A 20,438-nucleotide genomic window follows, 5' to 3' on the forward strand; every position below is an offset into this window, starting at 1 on the left:
TTTTTGTTACCATTCTGTTTTCATCTCTTCTTTCTCATCTTCCCCATCCTCAGATAATCATATGACGCTATTGCCCCTTGCACTGTTTTAATGTGTCCCAGGTACAAACAATGTGGTCTCCTGTTGTGCCCCAGTGTGCAATTCCCACCAGATTGCTTATTCTTCCTGCAGGCGGGAGAGAGTATTCTACTTCATCCAGCCAAGGCAATGGCCCTATGCTCAGGGTAGCTGAATACAGCACAATTTTCACTCTTGCTGCTTTTTGCACTAACCAGGAGCTGCCTTCCTGTGCATCTGGGTTAGGCTGTAGCTTTGGATGACATTGCTCAATGCCTGGAGAGAATGAGCCCCAGCAGTTGGTGAGAGGACTGGGAGCCAACAAGCATCCATCCTTCCAGCTCATTTGGAGTAGGTGTGTCCATTTTAAGATGGCGCTGCCAAAGATGTGTAGTTCGAAAACAAAGAAATTCAATTTAAAACCTTAATTACACTTTTTGAGTCAATTGTGGTGAACTATCAGCAAAGGCCAGGTGAATTTGCGAGATGTGACCTGCTGGTGCACAGCAAAATTGATGGAGTTGGGGCTGTGCTGGTTAGAGTGAATGATTCAGAGGGGAAAAGATGGAACAGAGGAGTTCCAATGCCTGTCTAGCTGGCCTGGGTGCAAGGGTGCATTGTTCTAAGCACCAAGCTGATTTGGAGAGGTCGAGAACAGCTTTCTTCGCAGTGAAGTCCAGGTCTGAAATGAATTGTTGGGTGGTGTGCTCCAGGCCTGGAGCAATTTGCCACAGCAAGGCTCTGGTCCAAATATGAGGTACAAATCACAATTTAGACAATCTAAATGCCAGCCCAGATAGACCAGAAGGCATGGTGTCGGGAGAGGTTGGATTTCTCTGGGCGGCTGAGCCAATTTGGTGAGGTCAAGATGCTTTCTCTGGCTGCAAAATAGAGGCACAGAGCAATTCCCCACATCAGAGTCAATCTTGGTGCAAGGTTCCAACAGTTTAAATGCAGGCTCATAGTCTGGCAGCCCCCCACTCCGTGAAGCTGAGGCTGTGAGACTGCTCCCCGCTGCTGTACTTCATGTCTGCGAACTTTGTGGTGATTAGCCCTGCTAACATGAACTGAATAGAGGCTTTGGGCTTATTCTGGGCTACTCTGGGGATTTGGATCTGAGGACTCAATTTGGTTTGGATTGCTGCTGCTGTTGCTCAATTCTGTTTGCATGATTTGTTTTTTCTTCGTGGGTTGGTCTTTTTTAATTGGGTTCTTTCACGTTCCTTGCTTTATGACTGCCTATAAGCAAACAAATCTCAAGGTTGTATAATTTATCCATTCTTCGATACTAAATGCACTTTGAAACTTTGAATCAAGGCAGGAAGGAAGAGTGAATGGAGTAACCAGGAAGAGGAATAAAAGAAGACAGCAAAAAGGGCTAGGGTCCCTGGGATGCAGTTGAGGAAAAGGGCAGATGTGTACTGAGGAGCAGAGGATATGTCTGCAGGTGGAGGTAATTTGTTTAGTGAGCGGATGGTCGGAGCACTCAGGAACAGTGGAAAAAACTTGGATAATGTTCATATTCATACAGATAAATTCATTACAACAGTGCATCGAGGTTGTCAGAAGTTAAGACAGTAACATTGCAGAATGAAGTGTAACAGCTATAGGGGAAAGTTCAGTGCAGGTAAAATAAAATATAAAGTAGTAACGAGGTAGATAGAGACAGCAGAATAGAAGCTGTCCACAGGTCTGGTAGTACGTGCTTTCAGGCTTTTTTATCTTTTGCCTGCAGTGAGGTGCACGGGGTGGGGGGGAAAGATTGGGTGGGGTGTTTTGATTATTCTGGCTGCTTTACTGAGGCATTGAGGGTGGTGACAGTGTATGGATCTGTGTCCGTGCATTTGTGCACTTGTTGTGGGGCAGAGTTCCTTAGGACGTGTGTTCTAAAATACAGAGTCTGACTTCCTTCCTTTAGGCGAAATCTTTGTTCTGTTGAGACTGCAATATTTCAAAGATTGGATGGGAGGGGTATGGAGGCTGTGACCCAGGTGTTGATGGGACTAGATAGAATAACAGTTTGGCATGGACCAGATAGGCCAAAGGGCCCGTTTCTGTGCTGTAGCGCTCCATGATACTGTTGTAGTTGATGTATCGCATGTTAAATGAAGTTACAGGCAGGTAGCTTGTACTCTTCATTGGCAGAAAGTCCTTTTCCATCCCAAGGGCGAAAGGGGTACTTTCTCCAAGTTACTGCTCTAGTTAATATTTTACTTGTAGAGCTTCAGTAATCTGGATGAGCTGTTTAAAGCTATCCAGTAGTAATGTTTGAATTATCAGATAATGAGACTAAACTGAAGAAATCATGCTTACTGAGTTTGCTAGTGCAGAAAGGAGAGGCTTAATGTAGCTTTACTGAAGTGGTGGAAACATTGAAGTAGGCAAATGATGTGAAAGAAATTCTATAAATAGTCCATTTGGAAGTGGGGAAGTAAACTGAGGTCAGTTTTTTAAAAAAAAATTGCTTTAGGATGTTCTTCAAAGCACACAATTAAAGATTAGTGTGAAAGGTATTTTAAATACATTAGGTTTGTAAATAACAACCTACTTCCTTCCACACCAGTTTCCAAGAGCTTTCATTGTAGTAATTAGGATTACAGCTGTGTTCCAGTCAACTGTAGCAATTTTGCAGATTGAAAGAAAGCCTCGCTTTAGCATTTGCTTTAAGCTGTAATTTTCTGCAGCGAGCTGAATGGGCAAATCGACATCTTTACCAGGTTTTGAAACTGCATTGCTAAGCAATTGTAAATATTAAAGGCTCTCATGATTTGCTTTTAATATTCTGAATGTGGGAAAGCCAAAATCATTGGTATCCTAAAATGGCTTCTGAAAAATGGACTATCAGCTTAAAACTGTCATTCTATTGGCTCCATTGGAAATTTAAAATACTTTCTTTTGCATTAATGTGCAGAATCATTGTATTACTGGCATATTTATTGCTGGCACATAATTGTCCTTGAATTCGATGAGTTATCACTCTTCACCATGTGATGAATGTACTCGTTCAAAGAGAAGCTTCAAGAACTTGGCAAATGCTTTGGAGTAAAGGGTTCAAGAGTCCCAGTCTATGGCCTGTTCTTGTATCTGCAGTATGTGTGGCTAGCCCTGTTAAGTTTCTGTTCATTTATGATTTCAAAGATGTTGATGCTGGTGATGGATTCTACATCAGCAAGACAATACAGTACTGTCTACTCACTTTACACCTATGACAGCTCCAACTACTGGATAAGGGTTTACTGACGACACCACTGTAGTAGGCTGTATCAAAGGGGGTGATGAGTCCACATACAGGAGTGAGATTGAACACTTGGCTGAGTGGTATAATAATGGCCTCTCACTCAATGTCAATAAGACCAAGGAACTTATTATAGACTTAAGGTGAGGGAAACCAGAGGTCTGTGAGTCAGTACTCATTGGAGGATTAGAGGTGGAGAGGGTCAGTAGCTTTTAAATTCCTGGGTGTTACTATATCAGCAGACCTGTCCTGGACTGTTCACATAACTATTATTGAGAGGAAAGCACAACAGCTCTTCTACTTGGGAATGTGCTGAGGTTTGGCATGTCATCGATAACCTTGGCAAACCTCTGTAGATGTGCAGTGGATAGTGTGCTGACTGACTGCATTACAGCTTGGTATAGGAACACCAATGCCTTTGAGTGGAAAATCCTATAAAAGGTAGTGAATTCAGCTCAGTACATCACAAATAAAACCCTCCCAACCATTGAGATGTTGGGTACATGAAATGTTGCTATTGAAGAGCAGCATCCATCAGCAAAGATGCTCATCACCCAGGCAATGGTCTTTCCTCACTGCTGCCTCAGGACTCAGACCACCAGGTTCAGCAGCAGTTACCATCCCTCTTGAACAAAAGGGCATAACTATACATATAATGACTTATTATATTGTTAGTTCATGCTTGTTATTTATTGCTATTTATTTATATTTGCACTGTTTGTTTACAGTTGGTGTTTAGATTTGCTAAGTATGCCTTCAGAAAAAAGAACCTCAGGGTTGTATGTGGTGACATGTAATTATTCTGATAAATTTTGCCTGAACTTTGAAGTCAAAAGATTGGAGATCGGGGGTGGGGTGGGAGGTGTAGTTAAACACCTATGAGTGGTTATTTGCCTGGTATGGATGTAGTTAAGGTTTATTGCATGCCACTTAACTGCCCAAGCCTGATGTTATGGATGTTTTCTCTGCATGATAGGTTATAAATTGAACTGAGCACTATGTACTCTTTATTGAAAATCCTCATTTGAACTTTGAATATTGATGCATGATATTTAATGGTTGTAGACTGAGACCAAGTAACTTAGACTGTCACATCTGATATTGAAGACCAGTCTGTACATCAAAACTCATTTTCTTACTTTGGAAATCCCGCAGTCAGAAAGTCCCAATGAACAATTGTACAGTATTTTCCATTACACAACCCTTAATGTACCACTAAATTATTTGCTTGCACAATACTTTTCCTATCAAATGATTACACACTCTGCAGTTAATACTAATCAAAACCAATCATTAAAAATGAAATGATGTAAATAGAGGTTTATTTTTTTAAACTGCTGCTGTAAAAATATGGAAAACAGCCCTTGCAGAAACTCTGCACTAATGAGTCTGGGTTGGGCAATATTTATAGAGCAAAATAAACCCAGGATAGATTGCTAGCAACCTCATTTCTTTGTATTTTAGTATTAATATCATGCTAGAGCTCGAATAAATTCGCTTTTTTAAAAGAACTATTCCTCTAACCATCATGAATAGGCGGGTGATGGCTGAAAAATCATTTGTCAAAACTTTCAGGAGCCTTTCTAAATAAGTATTCTGCAGCTTTAGGTATTAACACCTTGTTTACTAAGTAATTTCTGTGATAAACATTAACTGCATAAGTTGATATGAATTGAAACCTGATTACTGAGGCAAGCTGACAGGAGCTCATTTTAGTACTCGATATGAAATTGTACAGTGGTATCCCATCAATTGTGTTCCATCCCTAAAATGTATAGCTGAATATAATATTAAACTAAATCTGTTTTTGTTTAAAAAAATGTTGAAAATTTGGGATTATTTTGTTAGAAAATGTTGAATTATATCCTATGTATTTTTTTGATGAATTGTCCTTGACCTGTGTCCAGTTTTTCTGCATACCATCCTACTCAAACCACCACTTACCTTCTCCCCACTGCACAGCTTCTCCTGACTCACCACTGGATTCACATACTTTCTGTTTATATCTATCCAGTTGCAGCCAGGTAAATTATTAGCTTCTGGTCTCCTGTAAACTTCTATTTTGACCCCACAGATTTTTCCATCTATTTTATTTTCTCCTCAATCACATCCAGCACTAACTTGGAGCCTCTCCATCACCTTTAAATCATATTACTTGTCTGAACAAAACCTTTCTGCAAGTAAGACCGAATCCATTCTTAAACCAAGAGGTTTCATTCAGGATTTTGGTTTCCTCCCACACTCCAAAGATTATTATTTACTTTATTTAAGAGATACAGCGCAGAAGATGCACTTCAAGCCGCATTACCCGGCAACTCCTGATTTATTCCTAAGCTAATCAAGGGACAATTTACAATTACCAATTAACCTACCTACTTGTACATCTTTAGACTCTCGGACGAACCCGGAGTAAACACACTTGTTTCATGGGGGAGAACGTTACAACTCGGAGGATGCCACAATTGAACTCTGAACTCCGACACCCTGAGTTCTAATAGTGTTGTGCTAACTGCTACATCACCGTGGTGGGTTACTGACCATGCTATGTTCATGCAGGAAGCTTGGCGATACTTACAGGCTGTGCCCAGCATAACCCTTAGCCTGGTTGTTGTCACAAATAATACACTCCACAATGTTTTGATATACATGTTGCAAAACTCACCTAATCATTATTACAATGTACTTTTGCAAGTATTGGAGATTTATTGTGATGTTCCAATTTAGTTGTTGAATGGACTGTGATTGAGAAGATAGTTTTTTTTTGTCTTCAATGAAAACTGAAGTGAATGAAGCAACTTGTCCTTCTGCTTTTCAGGGAACAGCCCATTTTCAGCACACGAGCCCATGTCTTCCAGATTGATCCCACTACAAAGAAGAACTGGGTTCCCACCAGCAAACATGCTGTGACTGTGTCCTACTTCTATGATAGTACAAGAAATGTCTACAGAATAATCAGCCTTGATGGGTCAAAGGTGAGATATGCTTAAAAGTACAATTTCTAATGCTACATGAATTAGTTCTTCTAATTGCAGGCCACAAGTGCAAAAGAGTACCGATTGATAAAGGGACGAAAGATTTTTTATCCTCTAGTTTAAGACCCTGAATTCATCCTGGTCACTTTCTCCTGACGCTTTAGTCTCTTATCTTTTGAAGTAGGGCCCAGTCATGGAATTACTATGGCTTAGCAGGATATCATTTATATCAGAAGGACATCATTATGCTCACAGTTAACTTTATAGAAATAAGGGCTGCAGCCCCTGCCAGACAAATCTGTACATGAGGTGACTGCCTCAGTGTAAAGATGTCGTCTGCTTGATTACTAATCCTAATACTTTTTTCCAATCTTGTTTTGAAAGTGAAGGTGTCAGATTTTTGAATTTTGGTTTGAAGGATTTTCTTTTCATTTTTCCATTGACACTATAACTTGGCCACTACATGAGGAAAGCTAAGTTTGATTACTGTTCCTGAGATTATTTTAATTCACATTTGTCACCGTAGGCACATGAATTGGCATTGTCTGATTAGCTTCCTTCAAGTCTTTGTTTATGTCTGGAATTCCTTTGCATGCTGTCTCTGCTGTAGCAGTTATCACTGTCTGAGCTTCGCTGTTTATGTCTGGAGTTCCCTTACATGCTGTCTCAGCTTGTTGAGATTCTTACTTGGAGCCACATGGCAATTTTACGTCAAATTTTTAATGGTTTGACTTTTTTTTGTTTTAATTTCAGCTAACTCCTAAATGAATTGTTTGACCTGTCTTCCCCCATAAAAGTGATAACCTTGGGGATAGGTTTCATTTCCCACACAATATAATTTTCTTTGGCTATGGAGTAGGAACATTGCATGTAATAGACAAGTATTTTAAGATTGTTTTTCAGCATTGACCTAGTTTACCCATATGCAATATTGGGCAATGTTTCCACCTACCCAGCCCTATCAAATCGGAAGATAACTTTCCTGCTCTTTACTTTGCAGATGAAGTATGTTGCGTTCTTTGGGGGAGTCTAGGACCAGAGGGCACAGCCTCAGAATAAAAGGTGTCCCTATAGAACAGAAATGAGAGATTTCTTTACCCAGTGGGTGTGAACCTGTGGAAGTCACTGTCACGGACAGCTGTGGAGGTCAAGTCTTCGAGTATATTTAAAGCGGAGGTTGATGGTCAGGTGTCAAAGGTTGTGGGAGGGAGGCAGGAAAACGGGGTTGAGAGGGATAATAGCCAAGATGGAATGGTGGAGCAGACTCAATAGGCTAAATGGCCTACTTATGCTCCTGTGTCTTATGGTTTTATGGTATCTTATGAATATTGTGTCACTTTCAATAAAACATGAACAGTGACTTTCTGTGCTCAGCGCACTTTGTATTTGTAAACAACCTGCTTTCGGTTGCAAAGCTGCTTGTAAATCTATTTAAGAATCTGTGTTAATATATATACAGATAATATATTTAAAAATAACGATTATGTTGAGAACAATTACTGGATTTAGTACTTAGAAAGGAATTTTTTTTTTGTAATATAGTAGGTACAGAAATAGGCTGTGTTGCCCCTTGAGCTTTCATTCAGAGCTCAGCAGACCAAAGAAGTGACTGTCTAAAGGTCAAAAGTATCAAATGTTGTCTGGAATACCTGTCAATATTTAAAAACAGCTCTTCCTGATTAACTGATTCCTTACTAGTTTAATAATTGATCAGTACCTTTTATAAAACTGTTAATATTTTTGATTAAAATTATTGGATCTTGCAACCTGCTCAATAACGATAAATGGAAAATAGTTTAACACAACTATCACTGAAACAGTCATCCAGGAGAATATTTTATGCTGTTCACCTGGCATCTTTCAATGTCAACTCTGAGTGACAGCTGAATTCCAATAAAATAGCACAATTGAGTCTTTAATGGTAGAGTAGGGAATTTTCTTGTTTATTTCATGTAATTTCTGTTAATACCCCAACATACTTTAAAAACAGCTTTTTAAGGCATTCTGTAGTATTATATTAACCAGGTGCGCTTAAATGGAAAACAGGAACAAGGGTGCCTGAACAGGGATGCAGTGAAACAAGCATTACCTGGTGAGCCATGTACTGAACTATCAAACTTCTAAGTGGTTAAATAGCAGATTGAGTGTTTTTTTTATTCTTTTGCACCATTAGTTATTTGAATTTCATGATCAGTATGTGCATGTTTGGGGAAAATAAAGCCACTGATTTATCCTTTTTAAATATCCATTAAAAATCCTTTTCCCAATAGTTTGATTTTACAAATTACCTTTTTTCTCTTTCAGGCAATAATCAACAGCACAATTACTCCAAACATGACATTTACAAAAACATCTCAGAAATTTGGTCAGTGGCCAGACAGCCGTGCAAACACAGTATATGGTCTAGGGTTTTCCTCGGAGCATCATCTGACAAAAGTGCGTAAAATCATGTAGTGTGATATTTTTGTCATTATATATTGCTTGCAGTTGTACTAATTTGGGGAAAATGGCTGGATAAATATTTTGATTCATTCATTTGTAATTGTGTTCAAATTGCATTTAAGGTCTGTAAAATATAGCCTTATTTTCATCAGGAAACTCACTTAACATTTACAAGACCAAAAATGCTTAACGGTTCTATATTAATAAATAGAAATGTATATGGATTGTTTAGCAGGTTTTCTTTTATTTGTGCAATAAATGAACGTTTAGAGCTTAAATGTCCACAAGCCCCTTGGTTAGTGGTAAGGGTTCATGGCATTTAAAAAAAGGGTTGGGAACCCCTGGTTTAGCCTGTGCATTGCAAGATGTTGAATTGCATATTGTGATTTAGCGGTATGCTGAACTTCAGCTTCATGACCCCACAAACTGGGTGGAAAGTTAATTGATAGACATGGCAATGTGTTAGGTTGTCAATGATCTTCTGCATCACTTTGACAAGACATTGCCAGTTCTTTGCTTAATCCATACCTTTTAAAAATAATTGGTAGTACTACAGAGAATTAAAGATGTTTTCCATGCAAAATGTGGGAGAGTTCTCAAGCTAGTTCTCTGAATGGTGTTAGACTCGGAAATCCCCATATATTTAAAATTTGGTGGATGTTTACTTGACGAGCAATAACCTGAAGGTGTACGGCTGAGTGTTGGCGGTACTTTTTTGACTGGCATGTCTCCAGTTAGACGAATGTCCTCTGTCAAAAATTTATGATTTAGTGTGAAAAGTAGTCTCTCACTTGGATATGATTTTCATAATGCTTTGAGGCAGAGGCAGCTGGAGATTTTAAGTTGGGTGTAGGTCAGGGAATTTCCACTCAGTAAAGAATTGAAAGCAAAAAATATTTAATTGTATCCAGACCACTGTGGACTTGTGTCACTGAGACAATGGAGAAATGTTTAAAAATAGACACACCTGTATTTCTGTTGCATCTTACCTGCACTAGCTAAGTGCATTTTATCTGATGGTAGTACTGTTGGCAAACCTAAAGAGAATGTAATAGAGAAAGCTTTATGAACCAGCTTTGAAATTATAGACCTGTTAGCTTGACATCGGTGGTTGGGAAGTTGTTGGAGTCGATTGTCAAGGATGAGGTTACAGAGTACCTGGAGGCATATGACAAGATAGGCAGAACTCAGCATGGTTTCCTTAAAGGAAAATCCTGCCTGACACGCCTAGTGCAATTTTTTGAGGAAATTACAAGTAGGCTAGACAAGGGAGATGCAGTGGATGTTGTGTATTTGGATTTTCAGAAGGCCTTTGACAGGGTGCCACACATGAGGCTGCTAAACAAGATAAGAGCCCATGGAATTATGGGGAAGTTACATACGTGGATAGAGCGTTGGTTGATTGGCAGGAAACAGAGTGGGAATAAAGGGATCCCATTCTGGTTGGCTTCCGGTTACCTGTGGTGTTCCACAGGGGTTCATGTTGGGGCCGCTTCTTTTTACGTTGTATATCAATGATTTGGATTATGGAATAGATGGCTTTGTGGCTAAGTTTGCTGATGATACAAAGATAGGTGGAGGGGCTGGTAGTGCTGAGGAAATGGTCTTCAGAGAGACTTGGATAGATTGGGAGAATGGGCAAAGAAGTGGCAAATGAATTACAATGTCGGAAAGTGTACGGTCATGCACTTTGGTAGAAGAAATAAATGGGGAGAGAATTCAAAGTTCTGAGATGCAACGGGACTTGGGAGTCTTCGTGCAGGATACCCTTAAGGTTAACCTCCAGGTTGAGTCGGTGGTGAAGAAAGCGAATGCAATGTTGGCATTTATTTCTAGAGGATTAGAGTATAGGAGCAGGGATGTGATGTTGAGGCTCTATAAGACACTGGTAAGACCTCACTTGGAATTCTGTGTGCAGTTTGGGCTCCTTATTTAAGAAAGGATGTGCTGACATTGGAGAGGGTTCAGAGAAGATTCACTAGAATGATTCCGGGAATGAGAGGGTTAACATATGAGGAGCGTTTGACTACTCTTGGACTGTACTCCTTGGAGTTTAGAAGAATGAGGGGGGACCTCATAGAAACATTTCGAATGTTGAAAGGAATGGACAGAGTGGATGTGGCAAAGTTGTTTCCCATGGTGGGGGAGTCTAGTACGAGAGGACATGACTTGAGGATCGCAGGGCGCCCATTCAGAACGGATGCGAAAAATTTTTTTTAGCTGGAGGGTGGTGAATTTGTTGCCATGGGCAGCAGTGGAGGCTGTCATTGGGTGTATTTAAGGCAGAAACTAATAGGTATCTTGAGTAGTCAGGGCATCAAAGGTTATGGAGAGAAGGCGGGGGAATGGGATAAAAGGGGAGATTGGATCAGCTCATGATGAAATGGAGGAGCAGACTCGATGGGCCGAATGGCCAGCTTCTGCTCCTTTGTCTTATGGTCTATGGTCTTATGAAAAAGAAAGGTGTAATGATATCTGGTGTTAGCCTGAGAGTGAGACAGTTTCTTCAAACTTATGAGCAAATTAAAACTGTTGCATATAGAAGGTAAAATAACTTCACACAATGTTTCAGCTGGTACTATTTTTTTAAATTCTCAGGTGATTTAAATGTCAGAGGACAAAGTGTATCGTTTAGGTATAGCTACTCTAAATTTTCTTTAATCCAAAATCTGTAGTCGATTTGTTTCCTTTTGTGGTCTTTCTATCTTTATCAGCAGATTATTTTTTTTAAATAAAGTCTTTTTAAAACAGTTTGCAGAGAAGTTCCAGGAATTCAAAGATGCAGCTCGAATAGCAAAAGAGAAAATGCAAGAGAAAATGGAATTAACCAGTACACCTTCTCAGGTGAGCACCACCCGTTGTTAAGTTGCCATGAATATTAAATGAGAACCATGAGGTATACTTTAAAGTGCAACAATGTAAGTGGTACTCAATATCGTTGTACCATTTGTTGTTAGGTCAGACCACAAATCCTTGACAAAAATCCTTGGATCTTATTGAAACGTATAAAATTCTAAAGGGATTGGACAGGCTAGATGCAGGAAGATTGTTTCCGATGTTGGGGAAGTCCAGCACGAGGGGTCACAGTTTAAGGATAAAGGGGAAGTCTTTTAGGACTGAGATGAGGAAAAACTTCTTCACACAGAGAGTGGTGAATCTGTGGAATTCTCTACCACAGGAAACAGTTGAGGCTGGTTCATTGGCTATATTTAAGAGGAAGTTGGATATGGCCCTTGTGGCTAAAGGGATCGGGGGTATGGAGAGAAAGCAGGTACAGGGTTCTGAGTTGGATGATCAGCCATGATCATACTGAATGGTGGTGCAGGCTCGAAGGGCCGAATGGCCTACTCCTGCACCTATTTTCTATGTTTCTATGTAGAACTGAGTAATTGGAACAAATCGAGGGTATTGGTAAATTGGTTTATGACCGTCACATGTACTGAGGTATGGTGAAAACTGTTCTGCACAGTAGTACAAGGGAAAAGCAAAAAACAATGTAGTGTTACAGTTCCAGACTGTTGACCTCACATTCTACCCCATCATGGCAGAGACTAAGATGCACAGCTGTGATGAAGTAGATTGTGATCGAGAGTTCATTTTGTCGTACCTAGGCTCTGTTCAAGAGTTAGAAAAGTGGGGTATTGATTTCTCTACCTTCCAACAATTCCTCCCCTTCCCCCTTTTTTCTTTCTCTATTCTCTGTTCTGGCACCCCTCTCATCCTTTCTCCTCTTGTTTACCTGTTCATCACCTCCCTATGGTGCACCACCTCCTTTTATTTCTGGTCCATTGTCCTCCATTATCAGATTCCTCTTTCAGCTCTTTATCTCTCCCACCTATCACCTCCCAGCTTCTTTCTTCATTATCAATCCCCCACCTCCCCTCCCCTCACTTGGTTTATATGTCACTTGCTACTTGTACTTCCCCTCCCCAAACTTATTCTGAATTCTGTCAATACACACAAAATGCTGGTGGAACACAGCAGACCAGGCAGCATCTATAGGGAGAGCACTGTCGATGTTTCAGGCTGAGACCCTTCGTCAGGACTAACTGAAAGGAAAGATACTAAGAGATTTGAAAGTAGGAGGGGGAAATGCAAAATGATAGGAGAAGACCGGAGGGGGTGGGATGAAGCTAAGAGCTGGAAAGGTGATTGGCAAAAGTGATACAGAGCTGGAGAAGGGAAAGGATCATGGGACGGGAGGCCTAGGGAGAAAGAAAGGGGGAGGGGAGCACCAGAGGGAGATGGAGAACAGGCAGAGTGATGGGCAGAGAAAGAGGAAAAACAAACAACTAAATATGTCAGGGATGGGGTAAGAAGGGGAGGAGGGGCATTAACGGAAGTTAGAGAAGTCAATGTTCATGCCATCAGGTTGGAGGCTACCCAGCTGGTATATAAGGTGTTGTTCCTCCAACCTGAGTGTGGCTTCATCTTGACAGTAGAATGAATACGCTATATGAACTCTGAATATGAAAAACAGAATATGAATTCTTTTTTTTAAATTTTGCGTGAAACAGCTGATGCAGATGCCAAAACAAGAAAGGGGAAAAGAGCTGAAATGTGGATAGTTCAAACCATTAGGGAAGGTCAGTGAGAAACTTAGTTTTTTAGATCGGGGCAGTCTACATTTCATAGCATAGCAGCACAAAGCTGGAGGAGCTCAGTGAGTCAGGGAAATAAAACAATCAACATTTCAGGTCACGGCCCTTTATTATGTCGGCGGAACTTTGTGTTTAAAACTAAGACATCTTGGTCACAATGGTACTGCAACTGGTGACCTCATTGGTTGCTGGAAGTTGTGCTTTATTTAGATCATTGATAAATTGATACCCAGGGTGGATTCCAAGTTTAGAGTTCAACTCGTAGCACTGATGGGTTGAGAGAAAACATGGGGTGTATTTGTATCAGCTGCTATTTTCTCCAAATTAAGTAAAAATATTTTGCTATAGATAATGAAGTTTTGTCATCAACTAAAATCCTAAGTCAGGACTTTTCGCACTGTTGGATTGCCAGCTCATTTTAAATATAGGCAGGGGACACACCAGTTCTACACCAATCAATACTTGGATATTGAACAATTTATCTTGAGGTATAACAAAGTAATGCAATTTACTGTAAAAATCTGACTTCAGAAACTGAATAAAACAGAAGGGATGCAAAACATCATGCTCTTTTTAATAAAAAAAAATTTCCCATAGACCAGAACTTGAGTGTTGTGAATTCCTGAACATAAAATTGAAAACAAATATTTTTAAGATACAATAATGGATGGAAAAAATCTTGTCCTATGAAATAGTTCACTCAAACCACACTTCACAGATATAAAGCAGCATTTCTCCATACAGTAATAGTGAACTTCTGTTACTATTTTCTCTTATGTGTAAATAGACTTGATGTGTAATCACATGTCCTATAACTGTCCAAGATTCAGTGATCAGAAAAACCTGAAACAATCCCCCAAACAAACCTTCATTTTAATGGACAAGGATGGTTAGGAAGGGAAACAGCTTCTTCCCTCAGGCAGTGAGACAACTGAACTCTCTGCCACCACCCAGGGCTCATTAACATATGAAGCACCAATAGCTTATACTGTTTACTACTTGACTTGTGTCCAAACTGCACCTTGTGACTTATTTGTGGTAATATTACCTTTGTCTTTGAGTTATATGAGCTGTGTTGTGCAGAACTGTTTTGGCGGAATATATGTACACAGTTGAATGACAATAAATTTGAACATGATAATACACTTCCAATTCTGTTCTGTGGGGCTAATTGAAACATTTTCAGTCAATGATTACTTATTTTATATTCTGAAAGAACCATTGAATGACTTCAAGAACATTTTTGCTTCACAGGAGTCTGCTGGCGGTGACTTGCAGTCACCTCTGACACCAGAGAGTATCAATGGGACGGATGATGAAAGATCTATTCAGGATGCGTCACATGAGTCTGATGCACGGGCTGAAATTAACCAGAGTTCTCTGCCCTTCACTCACAGGTAGGCCAGCAACATGTGAAAGCTCACGTTTGCCCCCATGAATACTATTGTCCTGCTCTGTTTTTATTTTAGAACCATTAAATAAAATGTTGCGGCTCTTTAATGCAATAGTATCCTTTTTGAAGTTTAATATTAGATCAATGAAGAAATGAAAGCAAAGAGCTGGGGCTTGAAAGATTGGCCATCGATGGTCTGGAATTATATTAATAAAATACTTATTTATAACATATAACAATCACAGCACGGAAACAGGCCATTCCGGTCCTCCTAGTCCGTGCCGAACTCTTAATCTCACCTAGTCCCACCTACCCGCACTCAGCCCATAACCCTCCACTCCTTTCCTATCCATATACCTATCCAATTTTACCTTAAATGACACAACTGATCTGGCCTCTACTACTTCTACAGGAAGCTCATTCCACACAGCTATCACTCTCTGAGTAAAGAAATACCCCCTCGTGTTTCCCTTAAACTTTTGCCCCCTAACTCTCAAATCATGTCCTCTCGTTTGAATCTCCCCTACTCTCAATGGAAACAGCCTATTCACGTCAACTCTATCTATCCCTCTCAACATTTTAAATACCTCGATCAAATCCCCCCTCAACCTTCTACGCTCCAATGAATAGAGACCTAACTTGTTCAACCTTTCTCTGTAACTTAAGTGCTGAAACCCTGGTAACATCCTAGTAAATCGTCTCTGCACTCTCTCTAATTTATTGATATCTTTCCTATAATTCGGTGACCAGAACTGTACACAATATTCCAAATTTGGCCTTGACATGTTGATTTTTGTAATGCAATCATTGAAATGACAATAGACTGCTGCCCCACAGTTTGTGATCTAGATTCAATCCTGACTTCTACTGTTGTCTGTGATGTTTCCGCATACTCCCGTGACTACATGGGTTCCCCCAGGGTTCTCTGGTTTTCTCCCACATCCCAACAATGTGTAGATTGGTAGGTGAATTGACCACTGTAAACAGTCTCTAATATGTTGTTGAGTGGCAGAATCTGAGAGGAACTGATGGGGGAAGGTAATATGGTTGTGAAAATTATTGGGGGAATGGGATTGTACCGTCATTTGGCTTTAACTCAGTTGGCTGAAATGACCTCCTGACTGGTTGGCAAATGTGGTAAATAACAGCACCCACTGCCTGTCCAGAAGAAAGCTCACTTCAGAAACCTGAAGACCCTAATGGTGAGCATCTGACTTTATACAGTTCTGTTGGTATTAATCACCAGTTCAAAATAATCCCATGCATTTAGAACTCATGTTACTAAGTTTGCAGAGCAGACATTCACTAGAAACAAAAAACAGAATATTTTAACTTTTCAAATGGCATATATGGTGTCAAGTAAGGATTGGGATGTCTGATTTAAGATAAATATTAATATTAAAGAAAACTAGTATCCATGTAAATGATTACAGTATACAATATTTGTGAAAGACCCATGTTGCTTGGTATTTGTGCCTTTTGATAACTTCACCAGAAAATCCACGAGGAATAAATGATTTGTCCAGAACTGGGTCAAGATTGTTCTTCATTGCCGTGGAGAAGGCTGCTAATAGTAGACATTGGGTAGGATGCCGCGTCACTGACAGTAACTTAAGGGTTTCCATGTTAAGCTGTGTACTTGTTGAAATCTCAAGTTGTTGGATTCATAGGATATTGTTATTTTTCCCATTTTTCTGGGGGGGGGGGAATCTAGATTGATTGGCAGATCACTGAGCTTTTTAAAATTCTAGTAGTTACTTCTAGTAGTTCAGTAGTTACTGAAGGAACTGATTTGCGTAAGCACAAGATAAAAGTCTGCTTTTCACTCCCATAGGATAAAGTGGAGAAATAAGACTATCTTTTATTAGAATGTTGTAAAGGAAACAGTGTTGTCAATTTATTGAATGGTGGGATTTTAACTTTCCCCTTTAGAAATATGAAAAATGAAGAACTTTATGAAAATGTTATCAATATTAAGTCGAACAGATTAAGAATTTTTAAAGTTCTTGTACAGTGAAAGGAAAAACAGAAGCTGAGCCAGACCTTGGAAATCACTTTATCAACATTCTCATTAAATTTAGCAATGAACTTGCATAGTCAACAGAAGTGAGGATTAATTCGTACTTAAATAGCAAATGGGTCCTGTCTTTTAAAATAAAGTCTTCAGTGCTTTATCAAAAAAGTGGAAAAATTAATAATTAAAGTAGGTATGGCCATTTCTGGTGAGGTAAAGTGTAAGCTCATTAATCACTAACTGTTCAGCTTTTTTGCAAATGACCCACTTAGTTCTGCCGCCTTGGTTTAAACAGCTTTTGAGTTCAGGGTCACAGATGGTCAGTTTGCAGGAGTTGGACCTTCTGACTGAACCCAATTTGAAATGTTAATACGTGATCATGGTAAATTTCCAAGCTAATAGTTACTGATACTGAAAAATTGAAGATTTGGCTTCTCATGTTTTGGACTAGACTGAGGAAACAACGAAATTCAGGCGAAACTACAGAAAGTTTCCATCACTTTCAGTGGAACAATCTTTATAATAGGTTAAGGATCAACTTTATTTCCTATATACATTAGGAATGTATTAGAAATTTACTGTGGTATGTTGCCATGACATACATGAAAAAAAGTATTTAACAAATAGAATTATAAAAAATTTTAAGGTTAAAGCACTGATATGAAATAAAATGTGTACAAATACATATCAGAATGTATGTACAATATAAACATTATAAAAAGTGGTTTGAAGTGATTACAGTGCAGTAACTGATGTATACAGAGGTGGGGCTAACTGGAATGTTGTTTAGATTAACTGTCGAAGTGAAGAAATTTTTAAGATGGCATGAAGTTTTTGTTTTAAGAGCCCTATAGTACTTTCCAGAAGGAAACTTTTGGAAAAGGTAGTTTACTGGGTCGATAGTGTCCGCAATAATTTTCCTGCCCACTTTGTCTTGGGCACAAGTCTTGCAGTGTTGGTAGACTGCAGCCAATAATTTTAAACTGTTAGGTCAGCAGAAAAGGAGAAAATAAGATCTGCCAAAGAAGTTGTTAGATTCACTCAAAAGCATGGCCAGAATGCTGGGCTTTTTTCTGTTTAGGTGATGAGGAGCATAGTGAGAAGCTGCTGGGGAGGGCAAAAAGAAATTCAGGGTATGAGTAATGGAATTTGAGAAGAATGACCGTCTGTATCCAGTTCACTCAGATTTGTTCTGTGTTCAACAATATTAGAATGCCAAAGGAAGTTGGCCTTGAGATAGTTTACAAGGAAAGAGAAGACAAGATGAGAAGTATTTTGATGGATAGGAAAACAGGTGTGTGTATTTTAGTGGGCAGGTGAACAGTATTTGTGGGACAAGATAGAAGTGTTTTGATGTATAAGCAAACAGAGGACAAATTATCTTTGTCTTTAATGTTAGCTTTTTTAACATTCTGAAATTTTGCACAATGCTTAATACCAATTTCTTTTCGTAGCACTACAATAGGAAAGCACTGGGAGTCTGAACTGGCGACATTAAAATCCAACAATGCTAAACTTACAGCAGCACTCCTGGAATCTACTGCCAATGTTAAACAATGGAAGCAACAACTCACTGCTTACCAGGACGAGGCAGAACGTTTACACAAAAGAGTATGTATTGATACGTTGCCGTTCTGGGCAGAGGTGTATAAAATAGTAGTTCCACATAAACAATTGTGGCAGATTAGTTCAATTAGTTCAAAAACTTTTACATTCAATTAGTCTAGAATTGTGATTTGATTAATTGCAATTTCATATTTTGTCCAAGGGGGCTTTGTGTATATTTCTGGATCTAGTTTTGGGCTTGCAGAATTCATCAAGATTGCACAGTCTGATTAAGCAACAAATCTCTGAGTGGATCTTCAGCTCTGTTTTGTTAATTATCCAGATCTTCAAGTGTAAGGGTTCAGAGGGTCCAGAGGAGGTTCATGAGAATGATCCCAGGAATGAAAGGATTAACATATGAGAAACATTTGATGTCCGTGTGCCTGTACTTGCTGAAGTTTAGAGAAGGAGGCTCAAACTGAATGGATGTGGAGAGAATGGTTCCTATAACACAGGCTTCTAGGACCAGAGGGTACAGCCTCAGAATAGAAGGATGTATGCTTAGAACAGAAGTGAGGAATTTCTTTAGCCAGGGAATGGTAAATCCGTGGAATTCAATGCTACAGGCAATGAAGGCTAATTCATTCTTTATATTTGAAACAGAGGTGGATAGGTTCTTGATTAGTCAGGGCATCAGAGGTTACGGAGAGAAGATAGGAAAATGGGGTTGAGAGGGATAATAAATCAGTTATGTGCCAATTGGTGTAATTTTGCTCCTGTGTCTTCTGGTCCAAGACTGAATCTTGCATCCTGGGAAAATTTTGTATTTTCAATGGCTAGAATTTAGTTATATACAGTTTTTATCCTCAGACCAAGTTTCTTTACTGATTAAAACAGAAGTTATTAATTCTCAGCAGGATCTTATTGCAAAAACTATGCTTGCATGACATTCATATTTTCAAAGTTGAAAATTAATTGCCATATTTATAAGCATATGTCAATTGATGTCAGGTGGTATCCTATGTAGAGCAGTTAATGTTGCTGTTTTCAGAGATAAGCATAAACTAATTTCTCAGAATGGTGTATCATGAAGAATAATTGTGCATACTTGGTGAAACTTTAGGGAAAGGCAAATCTAGATGATGAATAGATACATTTCAGATTGTGTTCAATTTAGTATTACATTGTGCATTTAAGAGCATTTAGCTGAAATTTAAGATGTTGTAGTATGCATTGTATGCTAATCTGATCCAGAGATAAAGTTGCAGTGGTAAAGCTTGTGTCCTTGATTTTATTTTAAATTGGTAATATTGCAAGAGCTATATGAAAGTTACAGCAGTTTATTGGAGATCCAGCAGGGAAAAAAAAGGATTAGCTTTTCTACAGTACTGGCAAGAGGGGACAGATGCCTCCACAGTAAGGGAAAGGAGCTAATTTAGCTCCAGGGTTTAGATGGCATAGTTTCTAACACTCAGTGCCAAGGGACTAAGTTGATCTTCTGCTTGTGTTACAGCTGACTTTGGGTTGGGAAGGCAAATTTGTCCTCAAGGCAAAGAATAATCTATCGTATAAAACTATAAATCGGGTGAACTTTATAAGTTTAGAAAGGGAGACAAGTCATCACTTGTGCAAATTCTGCCTAATCCTTTGCCAAATTTCAAAACATTCATGCAATGTGCACATCTTGATTTGCAAAACAAAATAGATTATAGGTATTATTGCTTTATGCTTTTAAGCCAGATTGAGCCAGGAGTTCTTGGTTTATCTACCCTCCTGCATATTGCTAATATCATGGTTTGCGTTTTGGGTCATTTGGAACAGGCTGCACCTTGTAATTTTAGTACTTTGCAGATTGCAATATTTAAAACAATTGCTTGATAACAATGTTTTGAAGCAAATAACTTGTTCCAAATCATTTGGCATAGCTTGTCTTTAATATAATACAAATATTATTATTGAATTTGTTTAACTATCATTGAAAAAAGACAGACCTAGTGTGGATTAAGTGTTTGCTTCTGACATTATGAATAAAGATCATAGTGAAATATCTGTATCATAGAAAAGATAATGCATACTTAGATATATAGTATTTTGTCCTGATCTAGTCGCAATGAAGGATGTTGTATAACTATGAATTTGTATAAATGATCTTGCAAATCAAGTCGGAGCAGCCTATTTG

General features: G+C 39.0%; 1 protein-coding gene across 1 annotated transcript in view; it reads left to right on the plus strand.

Moving 5' to 3' along the window:
• The window catches only part of homer1b (homer scaffold protein 1b), a 72,582-nt gene that overhangs the window by 19,994 nt on the left and 32,150 nt on the right, over positions 1-20,438 (plus strand). Inside the window, exons 2-6 of the mRNA XM_073048215.1 lie at positions 6,108-6,264; positions 8,569-8,700; positions 11,458-11,550; positions 14,562-14,704; positions 18,169-18,325. Coding sequence (XP_072904316.1) covers positions 6,108-6,264; positions 8,569-8,700; positions 11,458-11,550; positions 14,562-14,704; positions 18,169-18,325 — 682 coding nt within the window. The remainder of the gene's footprint in view (positions 1-6,107; positions 6,265-8,568; positions 8,701-11,457; positions 11,551-14,561; positions 14,705-18,168; positions 18,326-20,438) is intronic.

This window comes from Hemitrygon akajei, chromosome 6 (genome assembly GCF_048418815.1).
Source record: "Hemitrygon akajei chromosome 6, sHemAka1.3, whole genome shotgun sequence".
Classification (NCBI taxonomy): domain Eukaryota; kingdom Metazoa; phylum Chordata; class Chondrichthyes; order Myliobatiformes; family Dasyatidae; genus Hemitrygon; species Hemitrygon akajei.